Source organism: Haliaeetus albicilla, chromosome 19 (assembly GCF_947461875.1).
Source record: "Haliaeetus albicilla chromosome 19, bHalAlb1.1, whole genome shotgun sequence".
Classification (NCBI taxonomy): Eukaryota; Metazoa; Chordata; class Aves; order Accipitriformes; family Accipitridae; genus Haliaeetus; species Haliaeetus albicilla.
Window position 1 is genome coordinate 20,904,327 of NC_091501.1, and position 16,750 is coordinate 20,921,076.

At 48.1% G+C, this 16,750-nt stretch overlaps 1 protein-coding gene across 2 annotated transcripts in view; it reads left to right on the plus strand.

The window, feature by feature from the left end:
- The window catches only part of NRIP2 (nuclear receptor interacting protein 2), a 23,281-nt gene continuing 6,531 nt past the window's right edge, over positions 1 to 16,750 (plus strand). For both annotated transcript variants that reach the window (XR_011328731.1, XM_069806716.1), the window contains exons 1-5: positions 1 to 702; positions 5,690 to 5,866; positions 12,713 to 12,795; positions 13,259 to 13,386; positions 16,204 to 16,256. Coding sequence is in view for 1 of the 2 variants with exons in the window: in XM_069806716.1 (XP_069662817.1) it covers positions 472 to 702; positions 5,690 to 5,866; positions 12,713 to 12,795; positions 13,259 to 13,386; positions 16,204 to 16,256 (672 nt within the window). In the remaining variant the exon portion in view is untranslated. The remainder of the gene's footprint in view (positions 703 to 5,689; positions 5,867 to 12,712; positions 12,796 to 13,258; positions 13,387 to 16,203; positions 16,257 to 16,750) is intronic.

Consider the following 16,750-nt stretch of genomic DNA (forward strand, 5'->3'; position numbering starts at 1 on the left):
ACGCGTGCGTGCACACAGCCCGAGGGAGGTAAGTCCAGCCCCCAACAGCGGGGCCATCCTTCTGCTGCTGGATTTTTCCAGCCAGAGCATCTTGCCGGCTCTGCTGTAATTTATGGAAATTGGTTTCTGACGTGGGGCTTTTTCTAATACGACAGGGACCCACTGACAGGAGGAGGCAGAGCTGCAGTCAGGGCAGGAGAAGAGAGGGAGAGGAAGAAGTGGGAAGCAGGGGGACACCGGGGGAGTGGAGAGGACAGAGGCAGAAAAAGGCACAGAGACACTTCAGAGATGAGTGAGTTATAACTAAGAGCAGGCAGAAAGGCAGAGAAAGGGAGAGAAGGAGACCTGCGAGGAAGGAAAAGGGAAAGGAGCTCAGAGACTGAGTCAGCCTTAGGAGGGCAAACACCAAGAGACGAGTTCAGGGGACACGCCAGCATATCAAGAAGGACCCATTCTGTCTGAATCTTCACCATGAGCACAAGGAAGAGCTGCCCCCTGCCACTGGGGCAAGGAGACCGGGAGGAAAAGCAGAGTAAGGGTACTCCTGACCTGGAGCGACAGGAGTGTGAGGTGGAGCTGAGGAACAAAGCTATTCTGCAACAGAAGAGGCGCCTTAAACAGGCCACCCAGTTTGTGCACAAGGACTCTGCTGACCTGCTGCCCCTGGACGGCTTGACAAGGCTTGGCACCTCCAAGGATCTGGTGAGTCCAGTGGGACCCCGTTTGGGAGGGGGGTCCTCCTAATAGCCTTCATCCCAGTTGGGAACTGCTGTCAGGCTTTGTGAAAGGGTCTTGGGTTCAGCAAAGGTGAAACTTCCCCTTGGCATCATCTAGGAGCAGGTCAGGGTGAGGGGAAAGAATGAATCACCCATTTTTTTTGCATCGATCTTCCCATGCATTCCCATAGGGACCAAACTCCTTGCAGAGGCAGGCAGGCATGGACTGGAAGGACTCTCCAGGATCCAACTTTCCACTCACCTGGTACATACATAGGTTCATCTGACATGTGTTTCCATGTGGGAGGGACATCTCTGAAAACCCCCATGTATTCCCGCATGATCCAGCTCAAAAGCAGACTCCTTCCTGGGCTCAGCAGGGAGAGAAGCACAGTTCATAAAACTCCGAGAGGTTTATGTTTGACATTGTCACCTTTTTGCATTATTCTCTTTCCCCCAACTCTTTGGATTTCCAGAGGGGCAAGCACAGGGCAGCACTGCCAGCCAGGCACGCAGGCAGCTGCAGTGGCCAGCACCCACGGATGACACCTTTGGGGAGGAGGCACAGGAGTGAGGCCTGTGGGTGTCTCCTTGTGGAGACGTGGAGCAAGAGGCATCAGGGAGGGGATCTGTTCCAGGAGCCTGGGCAGTCTGTGGTCTGGGGGGGCTTGCCCAAGGCCGGGAGCAGTTTCCCACGGGATCTCTTGCTGGCTTAACTGCACGCATCTCCCCCTTGCTCTGGCAGTTTTGCTGTCTAACTTCTCCTCTCTGCTGAGGAGCTTAACTGCTCAAGGATGCGGAGGTCTAAACCCTTTTCCCAAAAGAGGGCCTGGGTCTGGCCAGCGATGGGGGCACAACCCCTTATTCCAGCTGTGCCAGCGGGTGTCATGAGAGATCCTGCCCCTCCCCACAGCCCGTGCTTCCCTCTGTCTCCTCCGACCATCGCAGCACCACCACGGATGCTCACGCGTGTGTTATCTCCTCTGGTTGTTTCCCGGCCCCACGGCTGAAGGGGGTACAGGGGGACACGTGTGCGTGCGAGACAGGCAGGGTCCCAGGCTCTGGGCCGGAATGGAAGCTATCCTCCTCGCCGAAACCTTCGCCCGCAGCGGCTCCGCCACGCGCAGCCGAGGGGTCAGGGCCACGTCCCCGTGCCCGTGCACCCTCCTGCTCCTGCCACCCTCCCCGCAGCCGCCTCGGCCGCTGCTGGGAGTCCTTGGCCGGGCAGGGTGGAGGGTGGCTCCTCAAAGTCACCCTGAGCTGTCGCCTCACGCTCTGGCAGCCCTTTGCAGCCGCGCAGGCGGCTGTCGGCAGGGACTGGCCTCCAGCGTCCCTCTTGGCCCCGAGCGCGGTCGCTGCCTGAAGTACAAGAGGGGAGGCACGTTAAGTGAGGAACGGGGTCTCTCCTCCCCGCGGGGAAGGAGGTCTGGACACCCCTTGAAGGGCTGGCAGCACGGGCAGTCTAGCACTGGCCCTTCGCGCCCTGCAGCGCTGCAGCTGAAACATCTCCTCGGGAGGGGACAGCCAGACGTACCCCACGGCTTTTCCTTGTACAGCTTTTGGCAGGGAACGGGGAGGAGCCACTCCTGCGTTTGCTGAGCCCATCCACAGAGGCAGAGAGAAACGCGTCTGCCTGCTTTGCTTTGGAATTGTCTCCTGTCACACCGTGCCCCAAAACGACAACTGCGGTGACAGCCAGAGGCCTCCGTGAGAGTCCCGCACAGTACGGGTGGGAGCCTTGGCCTCCAGAGGCTGGCACTCTGAAGCCCCAACTGCTTGCTCTAGCGAGACAGGCCCTTTCCAAATTGCTTGCCACAAACAGCAATCCTGGTCAAATTAACCGTTCTAGACTTCCTCGCATGCAGACGGTGTTTGGTCACTGAAAACCACTGCATAGTTCATGTTCAGTCCGTAACAGAATGGCTGAAACATTTTTACCATGGAGCTAGGGAGCAGTGAAGAAAGCATAGCATCTTTTCTGCCACGGAAATTCCGCACTGGCCTTAGAAGGCACAAAATAAAGTGTGGCACCTGTGCAAATTTTGCACACATAGTGCCATACCTGGGGTCAATGCGGTAGCTGCGGTACCTCTGTTTCTGGTTTGCCTTAGAGCCAGAGAAGAACCAGGCCTTGGATTTACAAGAGCAATTCAGCAGTCCCTGCAACTTGATGGGCTGGTGTGATATTGCTGTGATGTTTTGGGGGCTATGCTTTCAGGCACTCCTCCAGCCCCAGGCAAAACTCCATCTATGTTTCCTAAATTGATCGGGCTCCCTCCTGGAGGACAGGAATACAGGGCTGAAAACAAAGCAGCATCAAGAAGTACTGGAGAGGTTGGTTTTGGAGAAAGTGCAAAACACCTCAGAGTCCTATAGCACTGGGAGGAGAGTTTAATTAATTCCCTAAAACTTGTCTCCATTGACAGTGCCAGAGACTCCAGCTGTGGCAGCCCCGCATGCCCTAGAATTAGAGCAAGGCCCCATGTCATTTAAAAAACCTGTGTTTTCTTTTACAGTCAAAGTCAGGCTGCTACTTTTTGCCACTCCTTTCTGTGTATTCCGGGAATGCATTCAGCTTATGCAATGCATCCAGCAGTGTCTGGGATTTGATGGGCCCATCACATCCCTAACAATGAGAAATTACACATTTCAGTGGAGATCTCACACTTCCACCTTTATAACAACTACAATCATGACACTTTTTTTTTTTTTTAAATGGAAAAAAAAAAAGAAAAAGTAGCTGCATGAGCTAAAATATTCTGAAAGTACCAAGAAGGTCTGAAGATCTGGCTTCTCCCCTCCCCAAAATCAAGATCCCCCGCTCATACCACTTCACTAATCATAGCAGGGCCTTGAGATTTCACATTGGAGAGCCTGAATGTGATGAGTGGCACTGGGAACCTGCTCTGACCCTTCTAAGAGTGCTGAGCGGGTCTCCTTTCTTCCAGCCGCTGGCCACAACTCCCTACAAGTCGTCCCTCACCATCCTCTTCATCTCATTGTTTCTTACCAGCCCAAGAGAGACATCTCCACTTCTCACTGGTGAGACAGAAGACAGGGAGGGCCCCACGAGTCTGCTCTTGAATCAGATGCCTCCATGGTCCCAAGGGTCAGCTTCTCGCCATCAGTGCTTGGCCTCTTCCCAGCCCGAGTGACAAGAAGGGGACAGAGGTGGCAGCTGCAAAGGGCCTGCTCTTTCTGTGGGAAAGGTTGCGGGGAGAGGGAAAGGTCCTTTGCATGCCAGATTGTGAGAGGAGACAGGAGGGAGGATGGGAATTTGGAGACCTGCTGTCGGTTCCCTGCCCTTTTCCCATGGCCCAGATGTTAGCTGGCAGCCAAACTGGCACTGTGCTCAGGGTATTTAGGGAGTGAAGTACAACGGCCAGCTGTGCCGTGGGCCTGCGCAGTAGGGCTGGGAAAAGACCAGGAACATAGGGATATTTTTACCTCACTTTTTCAACTACTGCAGCGTCTCTCGTGCAGCATGTGAAGGATCTGACTCTCGCCCCTCGAGTGACAGGGAAACAGAGGCACGAGGGACTCGGCACCTTGCAAAGAGCAATGCTGAGTGCAACCAAAGAGCCAGTAACAGCTCTCCTGCCCCAACCATTGGGCAAAACTGACAAGTCAGTGTGCTTCGAGTTGCAATTCACACACTTCCCTGGCCTCAGCCCTCTGACCAAGGGTAAAGCTAGCCTGAAGCACACACACTCTGTAGGGTTAATACAGCCCAGCTCACTGGCAGGTCTGGTCTAATTTAGATGTTTGCCTGCACATTGATAAGATTCTACGTCAAACTGCTGCACCATCTGGAAGCTGATTTTTAAATTTTCTTTTGAGAAAGATAAAAGCAATGGTTTATGCTGTAGCACATTAGCCCCTTTAGATTCATTGCCCTTCTTCACATAGGCAATTGTTACTGAGAACGCTATTGTCAGCTCTGAGCAGCTGCTCTTCTGGAGAATGGACATGGGGCCAAGTACATGGACAAAGGACAAAGCTACCTCCAACAGGCTTACTTCACTGATGCTGCCCATTGTTGATTCAGTAGCTGTGCAGGGACTGGAGGCACTGGATCAACACTGGGCAAAAACCAGAGCATCAAGGTGATGACAAAGGGAGCTTTCTTTCCAAAGCAACGCTTTCCTGTGTGCGTATGCAATGTCAGGACAAGAAGTTTTTCACAATTTTTCTTCCCTTTAGGTGCACCTCCCCTTCTTCTGCCCAGAAGAAAGGAAAAACATGAATGAGATAAAATATGAGATACATGAGATATGAATGAGATACATGACAGGAATAAAGTTCCTTCAGCCGTTGATCTAGCTCATGGTGCTCCCTTTTAGCTGTGAACAACATAGGGCTTCATAGATGCTCCCCCAACTAGGAAAGGAGTCAAAATAGTATCACTTCTGATGGAGGGGAGCAGAGACAGACTCCAAAGAACATTAGAAGATAGTTTTAGTTTCCTATGCACGGGAAGCTTCCCACTTCACTACAAATAATTGCTTGTACACCTAAAATTTCTGGAGTCCTGCCTTCTTACCCACACGTCCATCACACACACTACGTCCCCCATCCCCTCCCACATTAGAAGGTGTGAGTGTGCCTGGTTGGATGTCAGCACACACCCACCAGGTAGTGTATTGCAGTACCTGAACAGGTATGAGACTGCCAAGTCTCATGTTTAGCTGAAGGAACAGGTATGTGTGGGGAGAGCATGCATCAGGCATGCTCTTCTCCAATAATTGCATTTCAGAGACCTGCCTGTCACAGACATCCCAACACTTTAACATCACCTTAGTGGTTACAGAAAAAATCTTGGGATTTAGAGGAAGGTTTTTGGGATAAGCCTGTCTTTCATCAGGATGATCGGTTGGGTCAAGCATTTGCAATCTCCTTCCCCGGGCTAGCAAATGTCCTTGTCCTTAGCTCCATACTTAGCTGGGATTTCTCTTTCTTTGTGATGGAGACAGCAGCCACATAGTGTGGTCCAGCGGCGCCTCTTGGAAGGCAATCTGAACAAGCTGCGGGGCGAGACCAGGGTTCAGTCTGCACGGGTTCAATCTCCGCTGGCAAAAGACCAGGATGAAAAGATGGAAAAGGGAGAGGACAGGAGAAAAGAAACTTCACCCCTGCTAATACAGTGCCAGGTAAGGCAACAACACCGTGCTGCTGATTTCACAGTGATGGCAAATACTCAATGAGTTCCATCTGCCCCACTCCCAAGGGTCATGCTAAGTTATTAATTGCAAAGCCAGCTGCAGCCAGAGAGAACAGATTTCCTGCATGGCTTCTCCTAGGGTTTGGATTCAGTTATTCCAATAGACAGAGGAAAGCCTTCCTGCCATTTGCACTCTAGCTGTCCATACTAGAAGATAAATTACCTTAATCACATCTTCCTTTGGAGGCCAGCTTTCCCATGATATGAGGTGTTTCATAACTGCATACAGAAGCAAGGAATGTCTCCTTATCACTTTAAGAGAGGTGCCCCTAGCCGATTTACACTTACTGGATCCAGTCTGGTCTGATTCTCTTAGGTGTCAAAGGACCTCCTAAGAAAGTGGCTAACTGTGCTCTGAATTAGCACTGTTGCATTTCTTGATGGAAGCAGTATTTTTAGCTCCCTCTTCTTCTTATATCCTCCTATACAGCAGAACATGCTCCTCCCTGGCCCCTGTAGGTAAGAAAGCACATCCAAAAGCTGTGCCCCATGAAGCACGTCTGCATGCTTAGAGCTGTTCAGTAATGTGCAGATATGAGACTCACCAAGATGTAGACCTGGTATACAAAATCCATTTTAAAGCTGTGTTTATTTCAGTTACCGGTCCTAAAGAACATCTCCCATGTTAGAGTGTAAAGCCTACACTTCTAGGAAAAACACATATACCTCCAAAAATTCAGTTGGTACAATTAGTTACCATATGAACACAGCCTTGTAGGAAGTTTCTGAAATGTTCAGATCAAGTGTCCCAGTACCATGCAAAGCCACTGTCTGGTTTGTTCTCCAGCCTTTACTGTTGCAGTTAAGCATTGCTTACCCTGGGTTTTGGACTCTGATGTAGCTAGGCTAATGTAATCATATTTGGGAAAAGAGACTAGTGGGATGAATGGCTCTCAATATAATGTCTCCAAATAATTGCAGTCTTTTTTTGAGCAAATGAAAGTGTTTATTTTTCTTTAATCACCAGTCTGTGCTGTTGTGTAAGAGGAAACTCAGTGATAAAGGGTGTTTTTTTGCCAGGCAGGTACATCAAACAAGGACAGGCATGCATAGGTATCGTATCCCAGGGGCAGTAGCTAACTCTGCGTCAGGGTCCACTACTCGTTCCCCTTTTGTGTTTCTAATGGACTGTACCCCAGCTGTCACACACATTATATTTTCCTTCATGGAGGAAAGTTAATGAACATGACAGTCAAGGAAATAGGTCTAACGCTGCACTTAACTCTCCCTGAACTCAATACCTTCTGCACAGGCATTTCTCTCTTTTTCTGCCCTTCTTAAGAGCCAGTCACAGTTTGCCACAATTAATCTTCTCACATTGAAGGAAGGGAAGCTCTCCTCCCCTTTTTTTTTGTCTTGCTGCTTTTCATGTTCACATTTATTTATGAACTTCAAAAAGCCTTGCCTGCAAGTAACAGATCTACAGCAGGAAATAGCACTCAGGCTGCCAGTTCATTTCAACCAGAGGGGTGAGCCGGTAGCTTTTGGAGAACTGCGTGACTGTGGTGTAGTTTTTATTAGAAATGGAACACGACCCCAGTGAAGTCTCTTCTCTCTGACAGCAGTGCTTGAGAAAAGATCATCTACCAGCATAATGCTTCCATTTACACTCAAGCAAGTATGCTGAAAATTCCGAAGTAGTAACAAATGCGTCACCTGACTAGTAACTGAATTTGACTAGGAAATAAAGCTGAATATATGTGGACTTCAGTGATACAGGGAGGTTCAGGCAATGTTTGCTCTAACAGGTTATAGTTGCCCGATGCCTAAGGCCTTTTTAAGTTTCAGAGATCACAGACAGACCCAGTCTATAATAGTTGTATTGCAGAGTCACTCACCCTCCTATTTACTTAAGTGGGTTGCTCACATGGTACTTTAGCAGAATTGCCCTTTTTTTGTGACAGTTTTTTGCAAATCACTTTGGAAAGCTGTCATGACTGGCATCTGCATCATAAAATCAAGCTGTCATTTTTTTGTGGTGGGGCTTGTCTCTCGTTGACTTGGAAATAGATACTGAAAGATTCCACTGCTGTCCAAGGCTGCTTTTCCTCTGTGCCAGAGCAACCTGGGATTAATCAACCTTGGTTGGTTAAAGGAGCTTCTTGACTTTGGAACTGTCGTGGTTTAGCCCCAGCCGGCAACTAAGCACCACGCAGCCGCTCACTCACTGCTCCCCCCCGCAGTGGGATGGGGGAGAAAATCAGGAAAAGACGTAAAACTCGTGGGTTGAGATAAGAATGGTTTAATAGAACAGAAAAGAAGAAACTAATAATGATAATGATAACACTAATAAAATGACAACAGTAAAAATAAAAGGATTGGAATATACAAATGATGCGCAGTGCAATTGCTCACCACCTGCCGATCGAGGTCCAGTTAGTCCCCGAGCAGTGATCCCCCTGCCCCCACTCCTCCCAGTTTACATACTGGGCATGATGTCACATGGTATGGAATACCCCTTTGGCCAGTTTGGGTCAGCTGCCCTGGCTGTGTCCCCTCCCAACTTCTTGTGCCCCTCCAGCCTTCTTGCTGACTGGGCATCAGAAGCTGAAAAATCCTTGACTTTAGACTAAAGAGTACTTAGCAACAACTGAAAACATCAGTGTGTTGTCAATATTCTTCTCATAACTAGCTCAAAACCATAGCACTATACCAGCTACTAAGAAGACAATTAACTAGCCCAGCTGAAACCAGGACAGCAACTGACATTATTTCAGGGAAAAAAAGCTCTTTATAAATGGTGGTCCTTGCTGATTCCCCTCCCCTCTTTCTCTTTCTTGGAAATCCCCATAACTGACCTTTAGAGAAAGACTAATGGTGGCTGGTAGTAACAGACTGAAAATTCTGGGGCAGAGATGAGAGTGGGTAATGTGATGAAAAGTCCTCTTAGTCCAGGAAGGCTTGCAGTGCTCATCAGCTGCCTGTGTACTCCTTACCTAATCTGCATTGTATTTGTGGTATGTTGGATCAAGGACTCTCTTCAGGCTCCTGGTGAGTTCTCTGGGCAAATAATTAGTGGTATAATTGGAAGGTGGATAGCTTTTGTGAGGCTGCTGGAGCTGATAACTGTGCAGGGCTGTTTACCATTGAATGAGATGAAATGGTTTCTACAGAATTATTACTGTCCTATTATACCCTAGCAAATTTCTAAATTGCAACTTTCCCAGCCTGCTCTGAAACAAAACTCAAGAACCTGCCTAGCAATACAGTTTAGGTTTATTATCACAACAACACTAACAGCTCACACATCTCAGGTCTGCCTGCTCCCAAAGTGATTCCTTAGCAATTGCTGTCCAAAGTCCAGGTCTTCAGTTTCTGAAGAGCTGATACAATGCCTTTTCTGTAGCTAGGCAATGAACAGTTGGCTTCTGTGAGCCACAGGGATGGGTAACTCTTTCCCAGTAGAATCCACGTCTGCTAATGAGGAAGAGCTGATTCAGCTGGACACTGGTGGCAGGTTGCAGTCTGGGCAGATGTGGTAGCATACCTGACCTGACACTCATGGCTAATATACCTGCTTAAGGGGTTAGGAGGCACAGGAAAGCCTCTTCTATGAAGCACAATACAGAGGATGAGGAGGCAGATGCTTGGCATGTATCGGCACTTTGTGCTTTATCTTCCTTCCCTGCTTAGTCTGGCCACAATCCTTCCAGGCAGGGCTGATGTGTCAGTGAGGACCTGACAGCACAGACATTACAGAGCTCTAAAAGCAGAAGGGGAGGCATTTTGTCACAGAATCATAGAATGGTTTGGGTTGTAAGGGACCTTAAAGCTCCTCTAGTTCCACCCGCCCTGCCGTTGGCAGGGATAAGGGACTGTCCCTGGGTCCAGTCAATCTCCAGACTCTTTTCTCTCTGGAAACCTGGACTTTGTAATACCAGCTTTTGCCACAGACGGCTGTTGTCATGACGTAAGGTGGGATCTCCCCAGTTGGCCTTGGGGACCTCTATGGACAGGCACTACTCCTAGTCCTGAATGTTTAAACTTAACATGGCAGGCACCCTGGAGCCATGAAGGCAGTGTTTTTTCTTGAAGAAGCAGAAGCATTGCCAAAAAGTCGGGAGCTTCTAAATAGAGTGCTTTGCAGCTCTTCCCTCTTCTGTGAGGCTCTGGCATGCTCCCCCACTTGCTTAAAGCAGATTTGTGCCAAGAGGCAGGAGGCATGCATGAGCGAAGGGCAAGAGAACGGGTGTGCATTCTGGGAACAGGCAGCAGCTCAGCTGGGAATCCTACCAGCTCGGTCATGGGTGAGCTGCATTACCATGGGATGGCAGTTCAGGCTGCTCCATAGTGAAACAGGACTGCTCATTTTGAAGGAGCTGGGGGAATACTCCTGTATGAATGTGCGAAGAACTGCAGGGAAGGCTTCTGGGGGCTGGTTTCTCTGTGGTCTGACTCTGTCTCATGAATCTTCCAGCTGGTATCAGGTCAGTTAAGTTTTGTGTTCTCCCAGCCTGTGACTTTGTAGCTCTGTGGCAATTTCATGTGCCAAAGAGTAGCCTTGGATTGAATGTAGATGCCAGCGTGCCTGAGACTGTGAGAAGCACATGATAAAATGGGGAAGGCACAGTGCTGGCAGCCAGAAGTTTGTGAGATCTGTCTTGGCTGTGGCTTTCCTAAAGTATTTAGCATTATATGCCTCACTTGGGTGTTGTAAGAAGTCACAAGTGTTTGCAGTCACACAGGACTGTTAGTTAATTGGACGTAATTCTTTATGAATAAGACATGCTTTTTTACATTAAAGAAGAAAAACTGTAATAACCAAATCAGGAGCTGTTGAAGATATGCATCTGTGCATATTTTCTGTGTAGATACTGCTTGAGCACTGCTCTCCTTGATCCTGGATGAGGCCACACATGGTGAATGCTCTTCCTTCTAAAACCACTGACGTTATTTAAATATACATCTCATATATATATATATGAGTTTTACATGATTCTTAGTGAACTCTGTAAAACAATATAGGTTGAGATCTCTAGCTCCAGTGGTCTTGCAGTTCTTGAGAATTTCTCAACTAAGTGGCCATTCTAGGAACATAGTGTTTCTAAATGTTCAGAATGATGAAATTGTCTACACTGATGTACTGCAGATGCAGTTTAGACCAGAGGAGGAGCTCCAAGACAAAACAGACTTGAAGTTTCCAGCATGCGCTCTGAGGTTGCCTTGAGTGCTATTAGCACTCAAGCTACTATCGGTGTTGTGTCTGTTTGCAGCATTCCAGTATTTCTCACAGCAGTTGTTTTCTCCTTTCTCTTTATAATAACTCACAGATAGCACATTTTTTAAAATGAAATCTTGGAAATACTGGATGTAGCTCTCTGTGATGATTAACCCAGGTAATAATCATAAACAGATTTAGTTAAGAAAGTGGGAAATTGAGACATTTTCCTTGACCCTACTGGTGCTGCACTGAGTCCCCAATAGTCACACTGATGTGCTTAAGGTGTTCAAAGCATTTAAGTTTGTCAGGAATGAGCACAAGGGTAGAGGAGCTGTGGGAGGTCTGTTGCTGATTCCAAGTGGCTCACGGCACTGAGTGCCATAGTGGATTGAAGAGAAAGAATCACAGGAAAAATACAAAATATAGCAGGAGGAAAATGAATGTCCCAAGATGGAAACTTTGTGATTGATTTTTTTGGGGGGTGTTAGTGCAAGACAGAGCCTTGAAGAACTAGGATGTCAAGAATGGGTATGGTTAGGCAGTATAGGTAGGTGCAAGCTGTATTTGGTAGATGGCAGTTGCTCCATCTTTTCCAGTTCCTTTAGCAAGCCCTGCTCCTCATTTTTTTTTTTCTGAACATAACTCTTATTGATGTCCTTGATGACCCTATTTTTTCAGACCTCTACCATACATGAGAACTGCTGGTACTTCAGGACCTCTGGCCTGCCATTAAGGACCTCTGTGTAGAGGGGACAGGAAACATGGCAACCACATCTCCTGTTCCCTTTCAAGTGCAAAGGGGTGAAGAAATGAAGCAGGCAAGACACTGGGGATTATTCCAGTAAGATCATGCAGAGGTGACTTGGGTGCAGGGCATCCAGTCTCTCCCTTTGCTAGACAACACCAGCTGTGAAAAATGTAGTTGTAGCATTCAGGTCATTTTTCCCTAAAGAGCTGCCTAGGAACTTAATGTAAGCCTCCCACAAAGTAGACACCTCTTGATTAGGTTGTTTCTTGGATTCAGGAGTCACCCCTGGATGTGTCAGTGATCTTGGGAACTGTCTTAAATTCAAGCTCTTCTCAGGGATGCTTGTCTTGGGTGCTCCTGCTTCTCCCACAGACTTCTCCCTCTGGAAGCTGTTCAGCTGAGAACAGACATCTAGCCCTGGAACATTGCTCCCTGTGGCACCAGAAGAAATGGAGAGAGGAAACCCACAAAGACTGTAGCACATGCTTATATTCCTTTAGAAGCTTTTGTCATATCAATTATTGCTCCGTTAATAAAGTCCATGTGGGTTTTCTGAACAGATTCACCAGTTATGCATCTCTTGACTGGAATACTGCTAAGTTAAAGTTGCTAATAACAGATAAGGGTTTGGGCAATCAAATACAAATTAAAGAAGACAAATTCAAAAAGAAGCCTTTGGCAGAGGTTTGCAGAGCCCTGGGAAGACCACCATTGTCTTGGATGAGTCTCCTGCCTTCTGACTACTGTCTAAAACACCACATCTTTGGCTGTGTTGCTAAGGAAAGTCTAAGGGATTGTCACACTGTTGGAGGAGTGGGTATGCCAATTATGAGTCCACAGTAATTATCTGTTGTTGTTTTTTCTAGTGCCAAGGTCAGGTATTGAAAGCGACTGTTAACACCGGGTGTCTACCAAATCTCATCTCCAAGAGCTGTTTAAACCAGCTGGGGTAAGTCTTTGCACAGTAGAAAAGGAGGGGTGGCTAATTGAAAACCTACTGCAAGAACCTAGGCACTCTTGATTCCCAGCCCCAGTGATAATTACTAGCAGCTTTGCATGTGCACATGGCTGTTTAGGAGAAGATGCAGAGGGTGGGCTACAGGGTAAGGCATCAGGAGCACTGGCAAAGTTGTGTGCAGACCCCAGACGAGGAGGCAGAGCTGTGTCATTCTGTCTGTGTGTACTGCAGGGCAAAGCTGCCCAGCTGACGTTTAGCCTCAGCGGTGAGGAACCCAAATGGACAGCGCCTTATGGTTTTGCTTGTGGAATCTGCCTCCAGACATACTGTATGAAAGATTCCTCCTTTTGTGGGCCTGTTCCCAATGAGACCAAGAAGTACTGCCATCAGTGAGAAGTCCTGTTTTTCCTCCTCTTCCTCCACTTGAGGCAATAACACCTCTTGTGTCCCACAGGCTGGAAGAAGTATCTGCCATGGACTGTGGAGACCTCTCTCTTCCCATCCCCAGCGTTGTTGGCCGAGTAGAACATATGGAGTTGCAATTTGGCCAGGAGACAGTGCTGTGTTCAGCACTGGTTGTAGGTGAGAGTGCCAGCCCTTCCTCTCCCCCAGTTTTCCTGTGTCCCTCTTGCCCTGCCAAGGGCACTTAAAAGGATCTCTGGGAAAAGCATGAATACCCTCAACGTAACCAAAGGCAAAGGGCATAGGAAGAGTACAGAGAAGACAGAAGACATTGAAAGTGGGGAGAAATGAGGTGCTTTTTGGTCTTAACACAGGATGTGGAAAATTCTCATTTCCTTCTAAAATGGACCTTTCTTAAAATTATCCAGACTGCTTGATTAGTCCTCTGGTGCCCTCTGTTCTCCTATTGAATGGGCACTTCTGTCTTTGGCTGGATGGAAGTCATAAGAGAAACTGACTGAAGGTACAGCTTACTCCCCAGAGTGTTTCTCTGTGTACTCATCTGCCTCTGCTGCAGGGAGCACCCTGGAAGAACCTGGTAGCCCCAGAGTGCTGAGTCTCCCTCGGTGTCCTGAGGCAGGACCCTTTGAAGGAAGGAGCCGTAGGAGACAAGGTCAAGTCAGCAGGTGCTGGAGCACACCCAGAAAACAGCAGAAAGGCTGCATGTTCTGCATTTACATCAAGCTGTGCATATGCTGAAAATAACTTAGTTGTCTTTTTTCCCCCTGTTCTTTCTCCCTATTAGTCTTTCAGCTTTACCCTCTTGCCTTTATCTGTCTCCTCATCTTTGACGAGCACTATTCATCTTCCAAGGCCTCCCTTGCTCCCTCGTTTCATGTCCATTCTTCCCACTTTCCTAGTCATCTGGAAAGAGCTTCCTCCTCTTCCACACTCCAGCTCACTCTTCTTCCCTGGTTTCCCCTCTGCTTGTTCTTACCCTGGGGAGTCTATCAGTACCAGCACAGGTGAGTTTAGCCCAGTAGCACCTACCCATTTTGCTGGAATGTGGAAATGGCTGCCTGGAAGGAGCAGAATTGCTACAGCTGTGCCTGACATCTCCCTGTGCACACAGTGCTCTTGCTTATGTGGTTATAAACAAATTACAAAATACAGCCACTGGCTACAGGGCAAGGAGGCATCCAGGAGACATAGGAAGTGTTAATGATGTTACTGGTGGCTGCTGAATCCTGCAGACTCCAGGACCTGGGAATTCCGCCCTCCCTGCCACTGAAGTCCAGATGGATGACTCTAAGACCTAGGAGGTCACTCTCGCCCAGTACAATGCATGTTCTTAGTGGCAGGTTTGGACAGTAACAAGGCTGAACCCATGTTCCAGAGAAGCACGTACAGAGACGACACAGACAAGGCCAGCCACACAGATTACCAGACATAGAGCAGTGCCTTGACCAGCACTCGCATAAACACCAGCACAGATAGCCCAGTCCCGGTCCTCCTCTCTGGCTGACCAGGATTGAAGTTCACTGGCAGAAGCTCATACATCCTCAGTCTCTAGATTCACAAGCATACTCATATTCACAGAGTCTTCAAATAACAGCACAGCTTCTAGGTCTGTCTTATATCTACATCTGGAGCCTGAGCCCCTTACCTAGCCACTGACCCAGACCTTGAGTCTTTCCAGATGCAGGTTTCCTGCTACTCACTGGCTAGACCAGACTGCAGTTTGCTAGCTAATTATGTATACAAACCCACAAGCATATAGGATTAAATTCACTGGGGAAATATAAACACACCCAAGCCTTTCTAGTTAGTGGCATTTCAACCTCTCACACATATGCCCTGTCCTCTTCAGTTGCTGGCTGATAAACCTAAGGCCCCTGTGACCCTGGTCAGAGTTGGTACCCAGAGCTCTCTTGCATGCTGATCTCTCCAGTTGCTGGCACCTAGACCTGCAGACCCATAGTCCTCCAGTTACTGGTACTTAGACTTTGCAGCACACATTGCAGTCCCTCCAGTTGCTGGCACCCAGGTGTATAAGCCCTATGGCCTGTTCTCCCTTCCCCAGTTACTGGCATGGCACCCAGACTTCTCTTGCACACTGGTCTCTCTAGCTGCTGGCACCTGTGAGCTACGTCCCCTTCTCCAGCTGCTGACACAGACCTAGGAGCCCTATGGCCTGTGGTCCCTTCAGTTGCTGGCACCTCTCTTGAATGCCAGTCCCTCTGGTTGCTGACGTCTAGAGCTCTTTGCCCTTTAACCCGTGGCATCTTCTACACTTGCTGACACTTAAGACTTGCAGCAGTCACATGTAGGATAGAGAGGTTACACAGAAAACAATTCCTTGATGAAATTATTTAATAAGAAGATTAGACAGATTGCGGCCATCAGGCACAGGGTTTGGTCAGACAAGTGAACTGACTGACAGCCTGCTTGCATGTGACTGGCCCTTTTATCCCCTCTCCTCTCCATTTTTCCATGCCTGTTGTTCCCTGATCCACCCTGCTGCTTGCCTTCTCCTGCCTTTGGCCCTTCCCCTACACAGCTCATAGTAAGTTTTACATGACCCCACAAGACCCTTCTGATATCTCATAGTAAGTTTCAAACAATCCCACAAGCCCCCTCAAATATTTCATAATATTCACGATAATCATGGTTCCCTCCTCTTATCAGCTACAAAGTTAATTTTAACCCTCTTCAGGGCTGTGCCTAAGTAGCTCCTTTAATAGCTCATCAGTCAGTGGCAGAAGACTGCTGGGCTCTGTTTCTGTCACTGTTACCACCTGCTTGTTAATGTTTGTGTGTTTAATTCATCACTTTCCCTGTTATTTGTTATTTACTTTATATGGAATAGACCATAACCATATAACTTTATGAGCCAGATGCTCTCATATTCCACATCCTCTTACAGGAGAGACACACTTTCTTTAGAGGGGCAGTATATATAGTCTTAAGCCTGATCAGTCTCTTCTCTCTTCTCAGATGATGATATGCTGGAGTTTTGCATTGGTCTCCAGACTCTGTTGTCTCTCAAGGTAAGGAACAGCTTCTTGCTTATTGCAGGTTTCCTCTCAAGAAGTTCTCCAAGATTTGGTTGCTCTAAGCATCAGAAATACTTATGTCCAGGTCTTCCAGGGTGCCACTTGCAATGCTTGTTGCCCAGCTGCCTGTGGCATGCTCTGAGTCACTGATTCCTTTCCAGTCCTATCTTAAAGGTTTTAAGAAAGGAATCACCCAATAGGGTGCTATCGCATCTCCCATTCTTTGTATTCCTGACCATACAAGTTGCAAACAGGAAGAGGAAACAGAAGACCAGAGAAGACAAGGCACACTGTGTCATGAGTTCTATCTGTACTGCCTTTTGAAGGCAAATGTGAATAAGTTCTGCCCTCGCTTTGAGCCAGATGAAGCTGTATGATCACATTCAGTGTCCAACACTAGCTGGACACAAGCAGAAAGTCCTCTCCTTTTGTCAGCTCAGCTCAGGGGTAGTGCTCTGCTGAGCCTGGCTCCTGGGTGGCTCAGAATA